Source organism: Octopus sinensis, linkage group LG2, assembly GCF_006345805.1.
Source record: "Octopus sinensis linkage group LG2, ASM634580v1, whole genome shotgun sequence".
In the NCBI taxonomy this organism is placed as follows: domain Eukaryota; kingdom Metazoa; phylum Mollusca; class Cephalopoda; order Octopoda; family Octopodidae; genus Octopus; species Octopus sinensis.
Window position 1 is genome coordinate 70,503,461 of NC_042998.1, and position 25,907 is coordinate 70,529,367.

The window sequence follows — 25,907 nt, forward strand, 5'->3', positions numbered from 1 at the left end:
CACCTGTGTCGGTGGCACATAAAATCACCCACTACACTCTCGGAGTGGTTGGCGTTAGGAAGGGCATCCAGCTGTAGAAACACTGCCAGATCTGACTGGACTGGTGCAGCTTTCGGGCTCCCCAGACCCCAGTTGAACTGTCCAACCCATGCTAGCATGGAAAGCGGACGTTAAATGATGATGATGATGATGATGATGATGGATATTTTTGCATATGTTATTCTGTATATCACCACTGACGAGATTTATCTAAATTTATGCTGTTGGCCAACTTGAGTTATTCCCCTTGTCCCACTTTTTGTGACAAGTGTCTATGTTCCTATACTAACCACAAGCAACACACATAAATACATGTGCTTGCTATACTAATGACACTCAGTTTCTGTCTATACTAACTAAATTAAATGAACTCATAGACAGAGCACGTACACTAAGAACTCTCTATGTCTATCTAGACCTGCCAAACAACATATGCACATCCACATGTACTCAGAGCATCTATACTATACACAAAGCACTCACACACACACACACCACGCATACATACATACATACATACACACACACACACACACACACACATAGTTCTTTCATGCAATTGCTTTCTTATATTCAACAAGTCTTTCTTCTCACCATCTGCCTGCTGTATGTCTGTCTGTTTGTCTCTCTTTTTCACCACCACTACCACCTTCCCTTCCTCTTCCTCCTCCTCCTCCACCTCACTGCCATCACATCATTAAAATGCAGAACAATATCATGAGAGAAACATTTTTTTAATATATGTGTGTATATATATATATATATATATATATATATACATACATCTTCCATGGAAAGAAACAAAAGAAAACACTACTACCACCACCACCCCTATCACTATCACTGCAACTAGCAGCACCATCAGCACCAACTTAAAATAATGGAATAAAAATAGAAATAAATTTTTCTAATAAAAATGGGGAAAATCTAATTTACAGACTCCACATTTCTAGATTGGCGGCAATAGTGATTGGTAAATTGGATATGGTATAGTGGCAATGGTGGTAATGGGTAATACATACATACATACATATATATACAGACATACACATATATACACACATACACATATATATATATATATATATATATATACGCATACACACACCTTGGGCATTTGTTCTCATATCGTATGCATACTGAGATGATACAACAGACATTTATGAACTTCCACATATATCTGTGTACAAGTGTGTGTGTGTGTATATACATATGTATGTGTGTATATGAAGATATGTATTTTAGTTGTATGTGTTTGTCTGTGCATATATTTATCTATACTTATGTATATATATATATATATATGTGAGTGTGTATGCATACAAATATAACTCACCATCACCATCATCATTGTCATTGTCATCATCATCGTCATCATTTAATGTCCATGCTCTATGTTGGCATAGGTGGATGGTTTGACAAGTTCTAATGGGTTCAAGGACTGCATCATGCGCCATTGTCTGCTTTGACATGGTTTCTATGGTTGGATGCCCTTTCTAAGGCCATCATCCACTTTACAACATGTACTGGGTATTTTTCATGTCAGCGACATTTTTGCAGTCACCATGCAGTTTACAAGACTATGAACTCTGAGGGAGGCGGGGCAGCTTTATGATGGGGAAGAAAGGGGTTAATGTATGAGAGAAGTGAGAGGAACAGAGTAAGTTCTTGTAGAGGAGTTGCATGGCTGTTCACATTTCATAGGCAAAGGAGAGAATGATCAGCTGGAGCTGCCAAGAGATAGGCAGTGGGGATGAGGTGTCTGGGTGGCCCCTCAAGGTATGAGGTGAGTTGAAGTAGATGACTGGGCTGGGGGTTTGCAAGATTGTATGGGGAAGAGAAGATGAAGGAATGGGAAGGCAGACTGAAACCGTAAAAATTGGATAGGGTTGAAGGGTGGATAATTGATGAATCATGAATTGGGGAAGATAGAGGGATCCAGAAGAGAGCAACAAGATAGTAATAATGATACTGTTGACAGGGGGAGGACAATAAAGGGAGAGAGATGACATGGTTGGGTTAGCAGCAGGAGTTGGGGTAGAGAGGCGAATATAGTGCATGTTGAGAAGTAATTTGGTTTCATGTTTGGGAGATGAATCAATGTAACATGTGGGTCGAGAACACACTGTGTTTCCAGAACTTAGATTCACTGAGATGAGTGGATCTTCTCAAGAACTTCATATCACCAGACATCCTGGTCCTTTCCTCCAAGAGGCTCAAGGTGCTGAGTTCAGCTTTCACCTCTTCATCATGTCTTCCTTGGTCTCCATCTTCCGCAAGCTTCAAACCCTTTAAGCAATCAGCACTTTATACAGTTGTCCCAATCCATTTGCTTCATGTGTCCATATCAGCACAGTCTTCTTTCTTGCACACATCTGATTTCTCTTATGCCCAGTTTTTCTCTCAACATAACATGTTGATCGTGTACACTCTCATTGCACACCCAACAGGGTGTGGTTGCCTTTTAATTAAATGGGCATACTGCATTTTGGCATTAAAAAAGGCAGCCAATGTAGGCACTGGAGCATGGTCCAGTCGTTGAAACCTTTCAGATCCAGCTAAACTGTCCAGCCCATGCTAGCATGAAACATGAACATTAACCCCTTTAGCATTTAAACTGGCCCCAAATTTTCTACTTGTTTATGTTCAAACTGGCCAGATCTGGCCTCTCACACCTATTTGATAATGTCTTTCTATGTGTAAACGGTCACATCATTGAAATCTCAAAGCTATGGGATAATGCATGATTAATTCAAATCAATATGAATGAATTAGCATTACATTTGACAGAGTAACCTGAATGCTAAAGGGTTAAAGGATGATGATTATATATATACATATACATACAAATACACACTGTATTTTGTGACAGGAAGATGCACCTATTTTGTAAAGAAAATTTATGTTGAAAATTATCATGTGTCTTCCATGATACTACTTAAGAAACACTGGTTAACTGTGGTATGTATAAGGAACATTTATTAAATTGAAGCACTCGGTTCAATTCCTTGGCTACCTAGTTATTTATCTTCACGACATATGGGCCTTACATGATGCTTCGTATACAACCCAAGTCTTTAAGTCTTTTGCGAAATCCTAACAAATTAATCACCTAAAGAACCATTAAGAATTAAAAGAATAAAGAAAGATGACAGCCTGATTCCTGATTTATGGTTCTTACTGACTTATTGTAGGTCTTTGACTCTTGTTAGAATCTTTGGGCAAAATCAAGCCATTAAAAGAGGAAATCCTGCATGAATCCCACAGATATTTCTTCAAGACTTTGAGAAGAAACTTAAACTGTCTTTGATGAATATAAATCATTTTTGGAAAGGATTTTATTCCTCTTTACTTTTATGTTTATTTTGACTTATTCCCATTGGTAAATGTTCTGCCGAAAGCGAGACAGGAATCAGGTTATATAAGAACAAGTTGATTTATGTCATTCTTCTATTTGACTGCACTGCTCTTTGCTACCAACATCATCATCCTCATCATCATCATCATCACCACTGCCACCACCACCACCACCACCACTGCTCTTTCTTATCATCATCATCATTTAAGTAGATTCAATTTATATTTCAATAAATTCTAACCGTATTTCCTATTCCTCTTCACCAGTTCTCCACATAGCCTCTAGGTGGTGCTGGCAGCAGCAGCAGCAGTAGGAGACAAATTCATTGGTGTCGAAATGGGTGTGTGAATTCCCTTCTCTCTCTCTCTCTCTTGTCAGTACTACATCAGAGAAGGAAGTCATACATCTAGTGAGAGATAAGACATGTTTCTAGTGACACTCCTGTTGAGGTGACACTATGATGCCTAAGGCTATCAAACATACTTTCACACTGACACAGGTTAAGGTTGGCAGGGGCATTAAAGTGTTGGGAAAAATTTCATGCCTTGTTTGTTGAGTTCAAATCCCATTGAGGTCAACACATTATTGTTTCAGGTTTGACAAAATAAATTGCTAGTCAAGTACAGAGGTTGGTGTAACCGACCATCTCCCAGTCCTCAAAATTGCTGGCTTTGTACCTGAATTAGAAACCACTATAATTATTACTCTGTCAATAATGGCCATAGTATTAATGAAATTGTGGTGGTATTTGGTATAGTAGTAGAATCCGGCGCAGTGCACCAAAGAAAGACATGGGTGAGACAAATTGAGCAAGACCTCAAGTTGCAGCACCTCGGATTCTAGCATATTACGGCAAGCACCATGGATCAGAAAGCATGGAATAACATCATCACCAGAGTTCATGATCCAGCAGCACCTAGAGCCGCATAATGGTTGAGAGGACAGCTAGGGAATAAAGAAAAAGTAGTAGTAGTAGTATCTGATGTAGTACTAACTATTTGTGCAAATATAACTGTTCAGAGTACCTGCTGAGTCCAGTATAACAATATCTTAACCACAATGGTATTTGGTGAACAAAGTCAAGTAGCCTTAATGGTTGCTGGGTTTCATGGGAAGATGAAGGAGTTGAGATAAGACACTTGTCCTCTCCTTAGACCTACTTTGTATGTGTAAATAGACAGATATGATGTTTTACTTTTAATAGGAGTAAATAAGGGCTAAATAGATCTATTTAAGGGTTTTCGCAGATTAAGTTATTCTCACTATTTTTGTTGTTTCCTCATAACAGTGGCTATGTTTATGTTTTGTCATTCTGTGATATTATTAATTTAATTATTCAGTAGTCTTATTTTTATCACATGCTTTCACTGCACTACCAAGCACAGCTCTGTATGCCTTGGGTGTGTGCTGTGGTTTGTTGTGATAATCTTACTTTTACTGTATTGAAAGTGTTTTATGTAGGATGTGTGCAGTGCCTAGTAGTGCTATTTTCTGTATGTTATATATACTTGTTAGTCCTGGTGTTTTTGTTATATTATTATTATTATTATTGGTGTTGCTACATCAGTGAATACTAACTCTTTGGTTTAGCTCAGGCTTTTTATAAATACAGACATATGAGATCCAATCTCATGGGGTTCGTAAAAAAGCCAAAGTGGTCAGTGACTATTTATAGTATTGTGGTTCTAGCTTGTGTTGACCATCAGAACGGCGACTTTTTTCATAGTGGATTTGGAGAGGACCATATTTCTCCTGATCACCAATAACAATCACACTACTACAGCTTATACTTCTTCACCTCAACTACTACCTGACCAGCTGCCTTTGATAACCTGTTGTATATGTGTGTGTGTTTGAATTTGTACCCCACCACAACTTGACAACAGGTGTTGGTTTGTTCAACTAAATCCTTCGAGGTGGTACCCTAGCATAGCCACTGTCCGATAACTGAAACAAAGAAAAAATAAAATGTATGTGTGTGTGCAGAGGGGAGACTTGCATACATAGGCAACTGCAGGTCCTCCAAAAAAAAAAAAAACTTTACTGTTGGCATTGAACTTTCCAGTTGAAGATCCATATTCTCACCAAACATACAGGGAACTCTTGGGGTGTGAATTATATTATATTGTATGATATTTCTGCTAGCTGCAGGCTAACGATAAATAATCAATGATATAGCAGCATGCAATAACATATAATATTCCTGCTAGCTGTGGTATAATTATGGATAATCTGCTAATATATTGTAGCATGCTATATTATATGATGTTGTATCATGCAATATAACTTAGATTGTTGAACATTGATATTTACCGGAAACCACAAACTAACACACTTAATAGGTGTCTCTGAGCAAGTGAAGATGATGAAGATTACAGAAGTCCTTGGGGAATACTCCTGTTTGGCGAAATCAGTGATGCCTGCCTGCTTTTCCAGGAAGCTGGAAGAATTCTGATTAAATATAAAGTGCCATTGATATTACAACAAAATAATAAATGAAATATGATGAGAATCTAATTAATAACGGAATTATCATGATATGTGTGTGCTTAGGTTTGGGTTCTGCAAACATTATGTAGGTAACAGAGATAAATATCCTTTTGCATGGAGCACCAGTCAATATCTTCTAAGTTACCCATGAGAAGAATGGAACTAAATACTCAAAGCCAATGAATTAATGGCTGATTCTCTAACACTGCCACATCTGTACCGGTACAGTCTTGGATGTGTGACTAAGAAGTTCTTGTCTCATCTGCATAACACACACACACACAGACACCCAGAGCTTTCTTTCTGATGTCCTAGGATCTGAATGTGTTTTTTTCTTTGAAGTTCACACACAGAACTCTAAGTAATATGTGGAACATGGAGAATTTAGTTAGCCAGGTTTGATTTTTGCAGAATGCTTAAAGAGATATTTGCTTGGATTTATTTAATCCCTATTTTCCTTCATATATATATCATCATCATTTAACATCTGTTGTCCATGGCTGGATGGTTTAACCAGGGCTGGCAAACTGGAAGGCTGCACCAGACTCCAGTCTGTTTTGGCATGGTTTCTATGGCTGGATGCCCTTCCTAATACCAACCATTCTGAGAGTGTAATGAATGCTTCTATATGCCACTGGCATGGGTGCCATTTTGCATGACAACAATATCTGCTATGACTGATTTTACTTGGCGTCGTGGGTCTCCTTCTCAAGCACAGCATAATGCTAAATGGACTTGGTCATTGTCTCCTTGAGGCCCAATGCTCAAAGCATGGCATAATGTCAAATGGTCTTGGTCTTTACCTCTATGAGGCCCAGTGCTCAAAAGGTGCCTTTATGTGTCACCAGCATGGGTGCCATTTGCATGACACCAGTAACTGTCACAACTGTGGTTTTACTTGGCTTGATGGGTCTTCTTCTCAAGCACAAACATAATGCCAAAGATCTTGGTTATTGCCTCTGTGAGACCCAGAATTTGAAAGGAGCTCAACCAGTTTGCCTCCATGGGGCTCAATGCTTAAAAAGTGCTATTTACATGCCACCTGCATGGGTGCTGTTTATGTGACACCAGCATCAGCCACAACTGTGATTTCACTTGGCTTGACAGGTCTTCTCAAGCACAGCATATTGCCAAAGGGCTCGGTCACTAGTCATTTCCTCTGTGAGGCCCAAAGTTTGGAGATCATGCTTCACCACCTTATCCCTTGTCTTCCTGGGTCTACCTCTACCACAAATTTCTTCCACAGTCGGGGATCGGTACTACTTTACACAACTGTCCTCATCCATATGCAACACATGACCATAACAGCGTAGTTGTCAACATTTTTCTATTTCATCATCAGTTAATGTACATCTTCCATGCTGGCATGGGTTGGATGGGTTTCACAAGAACTGGTAAACGAGAGGTTTGCGTTAAGCCTCTACAGTCTGTTTTGGCATGGTTTCTACAGTTGGATGCCTTTTTATAATGCCAACTACTTCTGAGAGAATTTCTGGTGAAATCAATAAGTAACATTAATGGAAGGTAATAAGATGATGAGTATTGGGCGACCATACTTCCCTCTTACATTCGTGTCCCATGAAATGGTGAGAAACACATAGACTTAACAACATTGCTAACAACATTTACTAAAACATTTCCTGCCTGTGTTGTTTTCCTTTTGGGTTCATTCTTTACTATATAAGTCCAATTTTCCCATTATTGTTTCATAGTCTTACAATTTTTACAATTTTACACTTTACAATGTTACAAGTACTTTCATGTTCTATAACAATCTTCAGGTGAATGTTTGTATAGTAGCCGTTAACAACCATTTAATGTGCTACACAATTGACAACCATATATATATATATATATATATATTGGAAGGTTTGGAGATGATGTACAGGTATTCTATATTAGAAGAAATGAGGTAATCAGAAGATCGGATGGTTCATATTTATAGATATTTATTTATATTTATATATTACATTTTTTACATATATATATATCATATCATTCATATATATTATATGTGCGTGTGTGTATTTATTTCTATCTGATATCAAGTGCATTTATCTGTACATATGTACATATATGTATTGTGTGTATATGTATATATATATATATATGTATATGTACACACATACATATATGTAAATATTGGCACCTGTACTGGAATCAAAGTTACAGTTTGTACTATGTGTGCATGTGAGTCTATGCACATGTGTGTATGATTTTTATTATATGTGTATATTATATTCTTTTTCTCTCTCATTTAAGTCTCATTCTCTTTCTCCAAACGTGTGTGTGTGAGTGAGTGAGAGAAAGAGCCTGCATGTATACGCCCATGCAAGCAGCAAAGGTTATATTTCTTTCCATATCTACCCATCTTTCTGTCTATACATATATATATAAAATTCATGTTCAGTTGATTAAAGAAAAGAAAATGAAGAGTTAAAAGTTAATAATCATTTATTATTAAAAAATTAGTAATCTTTACTTCTGATTACACTCACGGAGTGGTTGGCGTTAGGAAGGGCATCCAGCCGTAGAAACACTGCCAGATCAGACTGGGCCTGATGCAGCCTTCTGGCTTCACAGACCCCAGTTGAACCGTCCAACCCATGCTAGCATGGAAAGCGGACGATAAATGATGATGATGATGATATATATATATATATATATATATATATAGTTAATCCAAACATGAACAAAGAGAAAACACAACAACATGAGGACATGGAACAAGTATAGTGTTATTGGATGCTCAGGAAGGAAAGAAAGGAAGAGGATTTAACGTTTCGAGCTGAGCTCTTTGTCAGAAATATAGAAGAAAGGAAAAGTCCAAAGAAGGGAAGACGGAGAAAGAAAATTATATATATATATATATATATAATATATATACACATATATAAAAGAAATTTATATATATATATATATAAAAATAGGGTGGCCCCCAAAAGTAGGTTTACAATTATGAGTAAGCACTTTAAATTCCTTTTAAAACATATTATTACATTTAAATTTCTAGCTTACAATCATATTGTTTCTGCACATCTTAAACAGACAATGTTTAATCTCTCAGATGCTCAAAATGTCCTCCTTCAACATTGCAACATTCTTCAAACCTCTTCAGAACACTCTGACACATGGTGCGGCATAAATTCCGATCTTCATCTATTTCAGTGAATGCATCAGAAATGTAATCTTTTATATTCAGTTACTGTTTTGGGATTCTTCTCATAAGCCTTGTTCTTTACAACACCCCAAAAATGGAAATCCACTGGTGTCAGGTCAGGTGAACATGGTGGCCATTCGATGCTGCTCCATCTTCCAAACCAGCATTGTGGAAAGGCTTGGTTAATATAGTCTATTACTGTCAGTACATAATGTGAAGATGCTCGATCTTGCTGAATAATGGTTTCATATTCTTTTATAATTAGATCTAAACTGTTATATGAATGCGAAAGATAGATAAATAACTGTAAACCTCCTTTTGGACCACCCTGTATATATATATATATCATTATCGTTTAACGTCCATTTTCCATGCTAGCATGGGTTAGACGATTTGACTGAGGACTGGTGAACCAGATGGATGCACCAGGCTCCAATCTTGACCTGGCAGAGTTTCTACAGCTGGATGCCCTTCCTAACGCCAACCACTCTAAGAGTGTAGTGGGTGCTTTTACGTGCCAGTCAGGTGGTACTGGCAATGGCCAAGCTCAAATGGTGTTTTTTACGTGCCGCCTGCACAAGAGCCAGTCCAGCAGCACTGGCAACGACCCTGCTCGAATATTTTTTTCATGTGCCAGTATGGTGAAGCTAGTATATATATACATATATACACACACTGTGTACATAATAATAATATTAATAAAAATAATACTTCTTCATCTTTTTAATATTATTATTAATTATTATTATTATTATCATTATGATTATTATTATATTATTATTATTATTATTATTATTATTATTGTGGTTGTTATTACTTATAATTGTGCACACATGATTCATTTCATTGTTGCTCAAATGAGAGCAATGTGGTTCACAACTCTGAGTACCAACTGATTCCTGATAAATACAGAATCTACATTATAGTTTGAGTATTTATTTTTCATTTGTTGACAAAAATGTGAGTGTAAATAATTACACAAACACACACACACACGTGCGTACGCACTAATGTATCTACATAAACACATAGACAGACAGATACACACATACATGTACACGTATGCATACATACATATAAAGATACATATTTATAAATATGTATATATATATATATGTGTGTGTGTTTGTGTGTGCATATATATATATATATACTTTGTGTGTTTGTATTAAAACATGTGAAAGCTTCATTGTATGTACATGTATACAATGTGTGTGTGTGTGTGTGTCAGTGTATATATGTATATGTGTGTGTGTCTGTGTTTGTGAAAGAGTTTGTGTGCTTACACATTTATATACAAATTTTGATAGTAATTATTTGGTGGTTATTTTCATGTGTGTGGAGAACTACACGTCTATGTGAGTGTTTAAACAATGTGTAAAGCCCTTTTCCCGCTGTATTATACTCAACATGAAACACCATCCTGTATTTCCATGTTTTTTACTTAATTAATTGTGTAGATTTTTAAATTAAATAATTAATTGCTACTTATTTACTCAGCTGATTAATTAGTTAGCAAAGTAATTTGGTAATTAAATAACCTTTCTTCACTTTTTCATATCAGATGTAAAAAACTAAACCATTATGTTGCTCTGTTGTTACTGTTGCTATTGTTTACTATTATTATTATTATTATCCCCACCATCACCACCACCACCACCGCCACCACCACCATCATCACCACCACTACCACCACCATCATAATCTTTGTGGTGGATTGGCAGAATTGTTAGAGCATCGAACAAAATGCCTTGCTTCACGTTCTGAGTTCAAATCCACGAAAGTTGACTATGATCTCTGAAGAGTTAATAAAAAGTATTTCTCAAGTACAGGGTTCAATGTTCAATGTTATTAGCTTGCTGATTTTGTGCCAAAATTTGAAGCTGTTGCTGTTATTATTATTAATAAAGCGGTGAGCTGGTTGAATTGTTTGCACACTGGGAGCTGAGCAGTGTTTTGTCTGTCTTTATGTTTTGAGTTCAAATTCTACTGAGGTTGACTTTGCCTTTCATCCTTTCAGGGTCAATGAAATAAGTACCTGTTACGTGCTGGGGTTGATGTCATCAACTTTTTCCCTCCTCCAAGATCTCAGAACTTGTTCCCATAGTAGAAAGGATTATTATTATTGAGTGAGAGAGCAGTGCATACTATCAAAGTGACACTGGGGTAAAATATATGAAGTCCAGTATACCCACCATGACTACTCATCTGATAAGGGTACACCAGGCACATGCATTATAACCATATGTACGCTACATGGTGATCTTACATCAAGATAAACAGTGCATGACATTGCAGGTGGGGCCCAGTTAGCATTTTCTTCAGGTCGAGTGGCACATCCCACTCAAAAGGTCCCTGAATAAGGGTTGTTTAAGGATGTTGAACAAAGCACCCATGTTTCCAAAGGTGAATTATCCAAACCCCAAAGAATTCCTCTCAGCACATGGCTATGATGCTCCCCCTATACTTCTGCTTGTGATCAGAGATGCACACATCGCCAGCCACTAAGGGACATGCTCAACTGGTTAAGGTCAAACAACTGACAAGCAAATCTGTGGTATTGAGCTGAATATTTGCTGTAGCCCCCAAGACAAAACAACGTACATGATAACACTTCCAATTAGTTAAGATAAGACGCTATGAGAGCCACTGCCTGATACTGCATCAGAATTATTATTAATATTATTATTATTATTATCATCATCATCATATATCATCATTAATGAGGTGGAAAACTGGCAGAATTGTTTGTACATTAGACAAGATGCTAAGCAGCATTCTAGTCATCTTTATGTACTGTTCAAATTTTGTGGAGGTTGACTTTGCCTTGCTGATGAAATAAATACAAGTTGAGCACTGGGGCTGATGTAATTGACTTACCCATTTCCTTGAAATTGCTGGCCTTGTGCCATAGTATGAAACCATTGTTGTTAGTATTATTAAGTTGAAGGCGGCAAGCTAGCAGAATTGTTAGCAAGCCAGGTGAAATGCTTAGCAGTATTTTGTCTGTCACTATGTTCTGAGTTCCAATTCTGCTGAGGTTGACTTTGCCTTTCGTCCTTTCAGAGTCGATAAATTAAGTACCAGTAAAACACTGGGGTCGATGTAATCGACTAATCTCCTCCCCAACAATTTCAGACCTTGTGTCTATAGTAGAAAGGATTATTATTAATATTATTAAGGTGGTGAGCTGATACAGTTGTTACAGTACTGGACAAAATACTTAGCACCTTTTTTTCTTGTTCTTTACATTTCGTGTTCAAATGTCACTGAATTCAAATTTGCCTTATGTCCTTTTGGGGTTGGTAAATAAGCACCGTTATCAGTTAAATCAGTTTTTTCTCTCCCCTTAAAATTGTTCATCTTGTGTCAAATTCAGAAACAGTCATATGTTTCCAGGTTGACAGAATAACTAGAGCAACAGACAAAAATGCCTTTTTTTTTTTCAACTGTTTAGATTCTTAATTCAAATTCTGCCAATGCCTACATTGTCTTTCTTTCTCCTGGGGGTCAATAAAAACAAAGTACTGGGAGTGATATAACTGACCGATCCCCTCTCCACAAAATTGCTGATCATTTGCCTATGATTAAAAGTTATTATTTTAGGTGGTGCTCTGAGAAGAATACTAACATGTCAAATCAAATATATTGCATCATTTAGATTTTTCGTTGTCATTCTGAGTTCAAATCCCTATAGAGCTTAACTTTACCTGACAAACATGACTACCAGTTTATATCATGTGTAGATTTGTCCTTTTTAACCATTAATACCTGTTACATATTTGCTTGATCTCTCTCCTTTCATGTACTAGGATTAAACATATCCTGGGTTGATCTCTTCCTTCCCTTCTTCACTTTTGATCTTGTACCTATCTAAGTAGCAATAAATAGCAATAATACTGTCTAATTCAAACATATACCTGCAGATTTAATAGTCTATTCCAATTTATATACCTTTCTCAAAAGCAGAATTGGAGTGAAAGAGGATGACGCTGAATTCTGAACCTGGCTCACTAAAGAAACTCATTGAGCTTCACTTTTCACATGTTCCAAGTTGTAAAACATTAAGATAATAATGATATTAATAATAATAATAATAATAATGGTAGTAGTAGTAATAATAATAATAATAATAATAATAATAATAATAATAATAATATACCTATTTCTTTATTACCCACAAGGGGCTAAACACAGAGGGGACAAACAAGGACAGACATAGGTATTAAGTCGATTACATCGACCCCAGTACGTAACTGGTACTTAATTTATCGACCCCGAAAGGATGAAAGGCAAAGTCGACCTCGGCGGAATTTGAACTCACAACGTAACGCTGACGAAATACTGTTAAGCATTTCGCCCGGCGTGCTAACGTTTCTGTCAGCTCGCCACAGTACCAGCTTGATGCAGTACCAGGCAGTGGCTCTCATGGCTTCTGATCTTAACTGATTGGAAGTGCTGTCATGTACATTGTTTTGTCTTGGTATGAAAGATGGGCTACAGCAAATATTCTGCTCAATACCACAGATTTGTTTGTCACTTGCTTGATCTTAACCAGTTGATGATGTCTCTTGGTGGCTGACAATATGTGCATCTCTGATCATGAGCAGAAGTAGTTGGGAAGCATCAATGCCAAGTGTTGAGAGGAATTCTTTGGGGTTTGGTTGGTTCACAACATCCTTAATCAACCCTTATTCAGGGACCTTTTGAGCAGGATGGGCTACTCGACCTGAAGAAAATTCTAACTGGGCCCCACCTGTGAGGTCATGCACTGTTTATCTTGATATGATATCACTATGTCTCCTGGTGTACCTTTATCAGATGAGTTGTCATGATGGGTATACTGGGCTTTGTATATTTTACCCCAGTGTCACTTTGATAGCATGCACTGCTCTCTCACTATAATAATAATAATAACTCTCTCAATAATAATAATAGTAATAATAATGATAATCCTTTGTAATGTTTGGTATAAGGCCAGCAATTTTAGGGAATGTTCATAAATCGATTACTTCTGTCCCAGTGTTCAACTGGTGCTTATTTTATCAAGCCCCAAGAGGATGGAAGGCAGAGTCAACCTTGGCAGAATTTGAACTCAAAATGTAAAGAGTTGGAAGAAATACCATTGAGCATTTTATCCAACACACTAATGATTCTACCAGCTTGTCCTTTTAATGATTTGTAATTTTGGCACGAAGCCAGCAATTTTTATTTTCACTTTTTGGGGCAGGGGTCGGGGTAGTTGGTGGGGTGGACTAGTTGACCCCATCTGTTCCTTTATTTTATTGATCCTGAAAGGGTGAAAGACAAAGTTGACTTTTGTGGAATTTGATCTGAGAATGTAAAAGTTTGGGTGAAATACAACAAAACAATAATAATTTCTAACACAAGGTCAGACAGAAGTAAAGTCGACCCTAAGTGGGGACTGAACTCAAAATGTAAATAGATATAACTAAATACCACCAGGTATTTTATCTGTTACTCTAATGATTCTGCCAATCCACTGTCTTACTACTACTACTACTACTTACTGCTGCTGCCACTATACTGTCTATAGTAATGATAATAGTCCTTTCTACTATAGACACAAGACCAGAAATTTTGAGGGAGGGGGTTACTTTGACCCCAGTATGCAACTGGTACTTATTTTATTGACCCCAAAAGCACAAAAGGCAAAGTGGACTTCAATAGAACTCGGATCATGAACACAGGCAGAAATGCCGCTAATGTCAGGCATGCTAATGATTCTGCCTTAATAATAATGATAACAAAAATAATAATAATAATAATGATGATGATAATAATTATAATAATAATAATAATAATAATAATAATAACAATAATAATAATAATATAATAATAATAATAATAATGATAATTCTTTCTAATTTAGGCTCAAGACCAGTAATTTGGGGAGAGTAGCTAATTGATAATAATGATCCCAGTACTTAATTGGTACTTTATGTTATTAATCCTGAAAGAGTGAAAGAAAAGGTTAACCTAGTGGAATTTGAACTCAGAACATAAAAAAGCTTGAAAAAGATACCACAAACCACTTTGTCTAATCCTCTAATAATGAAGATAACGATGATGGTGATAAGTAGTAACTGTAATATCAGTAACAACAGCAGTAGCAGTAGTAGTGATGATGACAACTACAATAATAATTATATCAGTAAAATAATATTAAAATAATCATTAAAATATTGAAATAACTGAATAATAGTAAATAATGTTAATATCTATAATAATTTTTAATATCGTTATGTTAACTTATTTCTGATATTTCTAGAAGTGCTAAAAATAATTTTAATCATAATAATGATCTATATTAATTACGGTTAAGGTATGATATTTAGGTATGATATTAAAAAAAAAAAAAAGCCACTACGCCACCAAAAAAAAACCTCCTTCAAAGCAATGGTGCTTACCAAGTTGATTTTTCTACATAGGTAAAACGGTTTGAGGATCATCGGCGACTGACTGGTGAGGGCGATGAACAGATCAATGTAAGAATTTTCCTCCTCCTCCTCCTACACTCGTCTATTCCATCTTATTCCTTCCCTTGCACACCAACACTCTTTAGTGTTTCACTAGAAGCAGCCACTGTATCAAACTTTGGTCAATCTATGAGCTCTTTTCTCTCACCTAATTGTTTGTTTGTGTGTGTTGTTGTTGTTGTTGTTGTTGTTGTTGAGTAGCTAGCAAAGGTCAGCTCAGCTTCAAGCTTTCAAGCTACCTTATGTCATCATATTGCCACAAGACAGCAGAATGTTTTAATTTGAACTTCTAGTGGTGGCCATCCCTGCCATTACTATGTGTGAGGGGGACATGCTGTCCTAACATTTAAGACAAAGAACTAGTGGTCCCTGCTTTAGAGTAGGTAGGGAGTTTTTGTTGCAAAGGGATCTGTCTAAAAATCTCCATGTCAAAGCTCCTCCCCTCACTCATATCGATTTCATATTTGAAATTCTAGGAAGTATATTAAGGAATTTCAGGAGATTGCATTGAAGCATGTTGACTACATAGAATCTTCATCACCAGTTGTTTGTTGATGTTGTTGTTACTGTTGTTGTGATTGTTACTCATTCTTCATATCTTTCCATGCCACCATCAAGTGGACAGGGTTAGCAACATGGCCAGGTAATTAAAACAATGTAACTACCAACTGTTGTATTGTGAGTTCACATCCTGTGTCTGACATGTTTCTTGTTTCTTTGACAAGGAATTTTTCATTGTTCCACGTGAGAATAGGAAGCTAGAAATTACCTCTGCTGGTGGTATATCAGTCTACCCAGAGGTGGATTTATCTGTCATCTAGTGTACCTAACAGAATGTGCACAACAAAGTGTATCATTTGGTGCATACTGCAGTCTGTATACAGTAAAGTGATTTATGTAATTTAGAGAAAACCGCATAGTGTTCTGTACAGCAGTGTCTATCAGTTAGCATATACTACAGAGTGTATAGTACTGTATACATCTTGTCCACATTGCATAGTTTATTAAGCCCTGTATGTCATTTCATGTACACTACATTGTGTAAAGTATAGTATACAACAATACATACCATTTAGTATCTACTGTAGATTGTATATACCATTTAGTATATACTGTCGATTGTATATAGTGTAGAGTGTTAAGATGATATACTGCTGCGTATATCATTCAGAGCAGTGCTTCTCAACCATTTTTTGCTTATTGGCCCCAAATTCTGAGCCCAAATTACCTCACTGACCTTCTCATAGAAGCTTATGATTTAAAATAATTTATCATTGCATTGTTTATTAATTACAGCTATATTGTTTAAGAACAAAGTGTTTGTAGCAGTTTACAAAACCAACCATTTCCATTAAGATAAAAATATGTAGTCGCTAGCACAATAATAAAAAGACGTAGTTGTTTAGTACAAGAATAAACTAACTGCCAAAAATTAAATTTAATTACATGCTCTTTATTTAAAAATATAAAAGATATGTATAATTTTAAAACATAAAAGATATATTAATGTCCAGTTTTGCATTATTATAAGTTTACTCTTTGTGAATTGTCATAAAAATGTTAAATACTTTTATTTCTAAGTGATTGTCTTGAATTTTATTTTTATTAGCTAGATTAGCAGTACATAGTAATAAACTATTGTAATCTTGTTTAGTAGCTAGACAGTAGTACAAAGTAGCAAAACTATTGTAATGGTCACTAGATAGTACAATATAATAAAATATCGTTATAAATGTTTTAGTCGCAAGATAGTAGCAAATAACAGTAAACAATTGAAATGTTGACTAGCAGCTGGATAGTATTAGGGTATTAAACTGATATAATGCTCAATATTATGTTGTTGAAATTAGCCCAATGAAATATAAGGATTATGACAAAGGGATCATATATTTTCACAATTAAATTTATGAGTGGCAGCCTCAGAACATTCCATGCCACAAAATATTCCTTTTCTTCAAGTGGCACTCTAACTATATAGAATGATCCACTGGGGACATTTGGTTCCTGGTTGAGAACCACTGATCCGGAGAACATTGCAGAAGGTTTACTCTTTTGTAGAATAGTGATACTACATGTAATATAAATCAGTTCTGTCCTCTGATGGACATTACAGAGTGTATATAAATCTACATATCAGTGTTTCGTCAGTGTTAATCCTAAACACTGACTACATTAATTACTTTACATCAGTTCTTTTGGTTACTATAGATATATTAGTTGTTTGTATGTATATATATATATATATATATGATGGTTGCTAAAAAGTTCCTGGCTTTAGGTAAAAGAAAATGCAGGAAGATCAGTTAATTATGATATTATTGAACATATTCCCCTCCCAGATTCACACACTTATTGCAGTGGTCCTTCAGTTTTTCTAAGCTCTGTAAAAGAGTTTGGAATGTTGGGCCTCCAACCAGGCTTCTCACAATACCTTTCAAGCCAGGAACTTTTTACTTCCATACCATATATATATATATATATTGTTACTCCTTTTTAGTGCTAACCATACATATTAGAAGAGGTAGTGCTACCTGTTGCATGTTAGGTAGATTGACACAGGTATTGTGATGCATTCATGTCCCTTTGGTAAATAGGTCCAGAACTGACCTCCCTACCATTATAATACATCTAAAATGAAAACACTGATTCTTTAGTTATATATCGCTCTAACAATGCAATCATTAATATTGGTTTATAGAATTGTGCTTCCAATAGTCAAATGCTCTTTCCTAAAACTAAATATATTTATGAAAAAGTGGATTACAGTGTCATGCATCTTGTATATTGTCTGTGGATACAGGAAGATACATCTAGCTGAAATTGAAACCATTAACTAATAGTTATATATTCAGCATCTGAAATCCTGCACTTCTGTTGTTTGTGTAGTGTTTATATTGTAATATTTATTTGTCTCCATAAGTGTATGCATATAGAGGTTCGTATGTTCACTTATATATATATATGAATGTATGTTTGTGTGTGTATCTATATATATGTGTGTGTAGGTATATACATGTATATGTGTATAAAATTATGTTAAATATTATTTAAACCAATAGAATTTTGACAGGGCTTTCGGATCTTCACTGTTCCAGCAACTCATTGTGTTTGTAGGATTTTATTTTGTAATCTCTTTTCCTATCTTAGTTGTAGGATCTAGTTACAAGCTATATCATACTGGGCATTTTGTCAGTTTGGTAAAGCCTATAGGTAGAATTGGTTGGTCATAAACACATATATATGTTTATGATTTCCTTTTAGAACACCGTAATCTAACTTGCATGCTCCAGATCCATTCAATTAGTGATACAGTGAAGATTTATAAAACATCTTAAAACCTTACCATTTGAGTTTTCTTGAATAAATATTTAAGCACATTATCAGTTATGTGTGCACATATCTGTTAAGTCACCTCTACCAAACTAAACCTTAGTACAGAGTGAAACTTCTGTGTAGGTAGGGTGGAATGTAAATTTAAATAATATCTCAGTCGTACTGAAAAAAACCTAGCAAATCTGTTAATTATCCAAATGCAAGATCAGAAATTTTTACTAAATGCTACCACTTTGAAAAATACCTCCTAAAAATTAGAATACCACATCACTATCTGATTAAATAGATCAATAATTAATTATTAAAGACTCTTCATTTTGTAACCTTAGATACTGTTATCTTTTTATACAGCAGTTTAGGTGGATACCTCACTATTTTTACTCTTCTTGTTTTCGCCATTAATTGCCCTTCCTCAACTCATACTCTTTGTAATCTCCTATATTTTCTGATAAATTCCTATACTATTTTACTTATGTTCCCCACTGTTTTTTTCTATTTCTTTAAATTTTAATTTTTAATATTCTTATTTTATGTTTATTTTTTGTTTATATATATATATATATATATATATAGACACATTTATATACATGAAATTTTATTTTCTAAATCCTATAATTCTCTAACTACTCAAAGGAAATAACACTTCCTTCTTATATACATGAGTTATGCCCATTATAATTTTTTAACCATGCATGCAATACCAGAAGTTTTTTCAGATATATTTTGCTTCTTTTTTTTTTGAGCAAATGGTTTTGCTTTTCATCTGAAGATTGCTTAGCTTTCGACTAGACATGAAACAAGAAGCAATGATGTATTATCTTTAATGGACTATATTATATTTTATTTCAATTTAATATTGTATTGAGTACACTATTTCTTTTATTTATTTTATAAACTCCTATTATTTATATATATACATGCATGTATATATCTATGTATGTATATATATTTATGTATGTATATATATTTATGTATGTATATATGTATTTTATGTGTATTACTTATTATGTATACATATAGCATGTATGGAGTGAAGTCTATAAATTTCAAAACTGGTGTGATTGTTGAATTTGTATTGTCTTTTTGTTTCTTCTACTGTCATCCATTCATTTAAAAAGAGGTTTCTGAGAGACACTGGAATATTTTGTTAGAATTCACACTGCAATAAATTCTTTCATATATATATAATTATTAGTGACAAAAGCAGTATTAGTACTAAAAAGCAAATTTTATATCCAACTTAACATTGATGTAGTATTAAAGTGCAGAATACTCTGTTATTTATTTTTACAAGATGTCTCATATGGACATATGGTGCATAAAGTATGCCTATTTATATCACCGACAGGCAAGAATTGACTGCTACAGGTATCAGAACTGCCAGGTCATGTGATTTCGACATGCTCTGTCTCTTCAGTGGAAGATGCCTGATAGCTGCAAATCAAATTTCACTCTCAATGATATACGAAAGAAACTGGAATTTTGCAGTGTTATTTTATCTACTTGGTTTTACATATTTACTCTTTTATTGCCTTCAAATTATTCTCCATTTGAAGCAATGCATCGGTCCAGATGCATTTTCCACTGGTCAAAGCAGTATTAGAACTCTTGCAAAGAGATGCCTTTTAACACCTTCATTGGTGCTTTGGTTCACCTCTTCCACATCTGCAAATTCCATAGCAGCAGCTTTCATCACCAATGATGACCATCAAAAAATCTTGGATCAACTTGCAACTGTTCTTTCAGTTCACAACATGCATTCAGTTATGAGCAAGCAAGGCACAAAATGTGATGCAACACTTTTCTTTCGCAATTCCTTGCTCAAAATCCATTGGCAGGAGCTCCAGGACACACCAGTCATATCAACAAGTTTGTTGATTTTTGGTGGCTTCATGAATTTTGTGATGTTTTCATTTCTTCAGGAGGTCAACAGTTGCTCTGAAAGAGGTTGTCTATGAGCGACAAGTGACCATCCCTAAAGAGTGAAAACCACTCACAAACTAGTGTTTTGTTCATGGCAGCATCCTTGTAAGCTGTTTGAAGCATGACAACTGTTTCAGTCACCGTTTTCCCCAGTGGAAAACAGAATTTCATGGAAGCATGCTGTTCCTTCATTTCAGCCATTGTAAAAATCGACGAACAGGGAAGAAGCGCTACAAAACAATGATGCACCACTTGACAGTACAACCCCACCTGATGCTGCCAGTCAACAGACTGATGCCTGAGGGTCGCATCAAGTGGCTTCTAGCAGAGGAAGCCTGAACTACTATGGGCTTTATCCCACAGGGAATGTTTCCAGTTACTTTTAGATACCCCACCCCTGTAAACAATTTCAGTGGCTTTTCAGGCACTAATGTTACAAATAGCCTGCAGGCTTATTGAAAAAGAATTATTAGTGATAGAATAAGTAATTATTAGGCTGTTAGAATATGTACTAGGCTTACAAAGAATAAGTCTTGGGGTCGATTTGCTTGACTAAAGGTGGTGCTTCAGCATGGCCCCAGTCAAACGACTGAAAAGTAAAAAAATAAAAGTGACAGAAGCAGTAGTAATACCAAGAGACAAATTATGTGACCTGGCAGTTCTTGTCTGCCAGTGATATAAATATGTGTGCTTTTATGCCCAATGCATTAATATGAGAGGTTCTCTCAAGGTAAATAATGTAGTATCCAGCACTCTAACAATACATCTATGTTAAGATGGATGTAAAGATTGTCTTTCGTAAATAGTTTGTTTTGTTGAAAAATCTTGGGAAGTAATTTCTCTGTTCTTTTTTGTTTTTATTCTTTTGAGAATTTTAGATTCTCTTGGTTAATTAATTGTCTAACTATTTGTGACATAAGCATGACACATTGGATCTTGTGGGTGCACTGTGTTAAGGAAGAATATTGGATGGTCATATCTCATGTCTGGAAAGCTTGGGTCTGCTTAATCAAGGCTGACTTTGGGCTAAACAACAATATATAAATATATATGTGATGCTCCCAGTAGCATGTCATATATAATATTTGATCCCTTATGTCATGTGTGCAAATATTCTGAGTTGTACTATAGGCATTATGAAGAGATTGGATTTGTGGATAGTTGCCATGTGTTTGTACCTATGTTACCTAGATAGTCATCTAATCTTGTCATGGTTATAAACTGTCTGTAGAGCTTTTGACTAGATGAATGGGGCCACCTTTAGCATAGAAATTACTTGTATATCACTTACAGACAAACTGTAGCAGCTATACTTATCAAAGGCTCTGACACTGCTGTTGAAATCCAGAAGGATGCTCAACAGTTTTAATATTATTCTGGAAGATTCTGTGACATCAGAGGCACAAGATTTAATCCTGTAGCATTCAGGTTATTCTGTCAAATGTAATGCTTATTTATTCATTGTTTTGAATTAGTTATGTATAATATTGTAACTTCAAGATCTTGATGATATGATTGATTATGTTTTTAATGACATTGTAGGGTAGGTGTAAAAGTTTAGATCCGGCCAATTTTAACATAAAACAGGTACAATATTTGGGTCTGTTATGGCTGCTTTAAATGCTAAAAGGTTAAGAATATCTGTGCTTGCCTTTCAATTATAAAAGAGCTGCAGGGACTCACTATGGGTATTGTTGAGAGACAGAGAGAAAGAGAGCAAATATTCAAAGGAAAGCACAGATACTCAGGTATGATTTGGTGTACAGGTAACTAGCTCCTGAAATTTCATGTCAAGCTTTGTGTCATGGAAAAAGAGTTAGCAGAACCATACTATATCATTGATATAATAATATGGTAGAGATTGAAATGCAGAGATGAGTTTTCAAATCTGATAGAGCAGTCATGTTAAAACCCTCCTCCAGAGACATATGAATCTTCAGTTAGAATGAATGGATTGATTTTTGTCTGTAAAAACTGATTATAGTTTATATATTAATTAATTATAATGTTGTTCATCTTCACATCAGTCTGCATTGAACAAACCTTATTCATTTGATTTCAGTATGGATACCTACACTTTTTGGTATCCTATTCCTGTAATGTCCCCTCATTCATCACTCTTGTGGAAATAATGATGAAATTATTATAATTATCATTGTTGTTGTTATTGTTTATTTATTATTTACTATTACAATTAATTATTTTCATTATAATTATTGTTATTGTTGTTGTTAACTTTGTTATATCTTAGTTTCCACATTAGTTTTGAATGAATTTTTCTAAATTTTCTGTCTGTCATAACTGTGCAATTCCACCTGCATACATTCACCTACAAACGCACTGATGTACAACCAACTGCATACAAGCACCTGCAACATCAGACCTGTACTACCAACTGTACATACTCACTGTAACTGCACTGATGCACAGCCAACTGCTCACATGTACAGACAACTATGTGCATGTTCAGTTAACTGCACACATGTATATCCAAATGTACAATATACATCCACCTGCTCACATGTAGAACCAATTGCACATGCACCTGAAAATTATAACGATTCTAATGTTAGAGATGATGGTGTATTTATGTATATATCTCTATGTCTGCATGTGTATATATATATTGCACTTACAATTGCTCCTCCATACTGTTAACGGGCTAACCAAGCTTCTTGGGGTAGTGTTTTATGTTCTGATGTCCTTCCTGACATTAACCATTTCCGTTGCCTATTTTGGATATGCAGAGGCTCTGAGTCCCTATTCTAAAAACTAGACTACACATAGTTTTTTTTTAGTTGTGCAATTATATTTAACCTGTCTTAGGAAAGAAATTAGCAACATATAAGTTAGACTAGTTTTACTGGTGCAGATTTTTCTTACTGGCATTACAGTTGAAAATTGTTGGTGTTACTGTATCACACACACTTGATGGATATACTTACTCATACACACTGTTTGAACAAGCTATGACTGGTGGAACTTCAAAGTAATTGCTGATAAAATAATAAACATTAGACTGCACATCTCATAAATTTTTTATTTATTCAATGCCATTGTTTTTATGCATTCAAAATACAAACTTGGATGGACTCACTATGCTAATTCTCTTTTATATGGGTTGATTACATTGACATTAGAGCCTCCTATATATGCTTTTATGAAGAGTTTCTATGACTAAATATTGTCATGGCTAGTGATAAAGGAGGAGTGTATATTTATGTGTGGTATTGGCTTTTATGAACTTTAAACCAATTAGACTGGCACTCTGTCAGTTGTGACAATGAGGGTTCCAGCTGATCTGATCAATGAAACAGCCTGCTCATGAAATTAATGTGTATATGGCTGAATACTCCACAGACATGTGTACCCTTAAAGTAGTTCTTAGGGAGATTGAGTGTGTCATAGAATGTGACAAGGTTGGCCCTTTGAATTGCAGGTACAACCCATTTTTGCCAGCTGAGCAGACTGGAGCAACATGAGATAAAGTGTCTCGCTCAAGGACACAATACACTGCTGGGAATCGAACTCATGACCTTAGGATCATTAGCCGAATCCCCTAACCATTAGGCCATGTGCTTTCATTTTTATGAGCTTACATACTTGTTTATACACACACACACTCTTTCTCTCACATTCACGAACTCTCTCTCTCTCACACACACACACACACAACCTTATAGCTAGGACCACATCCCACCGACTGGACCTTCTTTTCAGGTCCAAAAGATATTTCAGCCCCCAACAATTATCGACACTCTACAAAGCTCAGATGAGATGACCAGTGGAGTATTGCTCTTACATCTGGGATGGTGCTGTTGCAGCACACATACAGACATCATACACTGCATCTGGAAAAAGCTATCCAATTAATTGATATAAAGTAATTTACAGACATGCTCCAGACTCTGATCCACATGCATACTGTCTTTGCTCTCTTTTTTCTACTATACTATAATGGCCTCTGCTCCTCACAGCTGGCAGGGTTCATACCACTTTTATGCAGGTGTTCCTGACCCACTATCTCACCTCTTCTCATAACTACCCTTTGTTGTGTCCAGCCCTGTACTAACCACTGCATCTTTTATTTCTTTCCCAAAATGTCAGCTCTCTAGAATTCTCTTTCTCTCATGTCTTCCCCACAAATGAAGGAGAACATTAATAGCATCAGTCTCACTGGTCTAGGAGGGTCTGTAAGGGCCATAAGCTCTTCCACTTCCTCCAGACCCAGTAATTAAAACAGAAGTCATCTATATTTATTTATAAAATGACCAATAACTAATAATTTCCTGCTATTTTTCCATGCTAATGTGGGTTGAACAGGTCAGCTAGGCACCTAATTGTCAGTCTTTTGACATCTTTTTCTGAGACATCTATTCTCCTCAGATTTGATCTCATCATTGCTTATTTAGTGTCTTCCTCTTCCCTGTATGCTCTCCACTCTTATTAGCATAATTGTCTTTATTATCAACATCATAATTACCACCACCATTGTGTCAATATACAGAACCCCAAGGTAGATGTAACTGACACCCTACACATGGAGATGGAACTCTTGTGATTTTGCATAACTGTATGCAGTTAGCATGACTATACATACTATGACTGAAAGGCGGCGAGTTGATAGAAATGTTAGTATACCAGACGGAATGCTTAGTAGTATTCTGTCTGTCTTTACATTCTGAGTTCAAATTCCACTGAAGTCGACTTTGCCTTTCATCCTTTTGGAGTCGATAAATTAAGTACCAGTTGCATACTGGGGTTGATCTAATTGACTGGGCCCTCCCCAAAATTTCAGGCCTTGTGCCTAAAGTGGAAAAGAATATATACTGTGGCTAAATAAAAGACAGTATGGCTGCAACTGGAATGTCTTTGACCATAGATCTGGGCCAAAACTGACTTAGAGCTAAACAAGTACCAGTGATATGATAAGGAACAATTCGGCTCAATATTAGCTTTATTCTTGGGAAAAGCATGAATGTCCTGACTCCACATTTTCCTTGTTGTCTTTGTCATTATTACTGTAACCAGTGTTGTAGATGTTATTGTTGTTGTTGATGTTGTCATAATTACTTTGAATGCTCTTAATTACAATTAATGTTGT

General features: G+C 35.6%; 1 protein-coding gene across 5 annotated transcripts in view; it reads left to right on the top strand.

The window, feature by feature from the left end:
* The window catches only part of LOC115232652 (SAM and SH3 domain-containing protein 1), a 382,483-nt gene that overhangs the window by 328,021 nt on the left and 28,555 nt on the right, over positions 1 to 25,907 (top strand). For 4 of the 5 annotated variants that reach the window (XM_029802657.2, XM_029802660.2, XM_029802658.2 and 1 more), the window contains one exon: positions 15,500 to 15,556. The exons of the other annotated variant lie outside the window; for it this stretch is intronic. In XM_029802657.2, the coding sequence (XP_029658517.1) occupies positions 15,500 to 15,556 (57 nt within the window). The remainder of the gene's footprint in view (positions 1 to 15,499; positions 15,557 to 25,907) is intronic. 5 annotated transcript variants of the gene reach the window in all.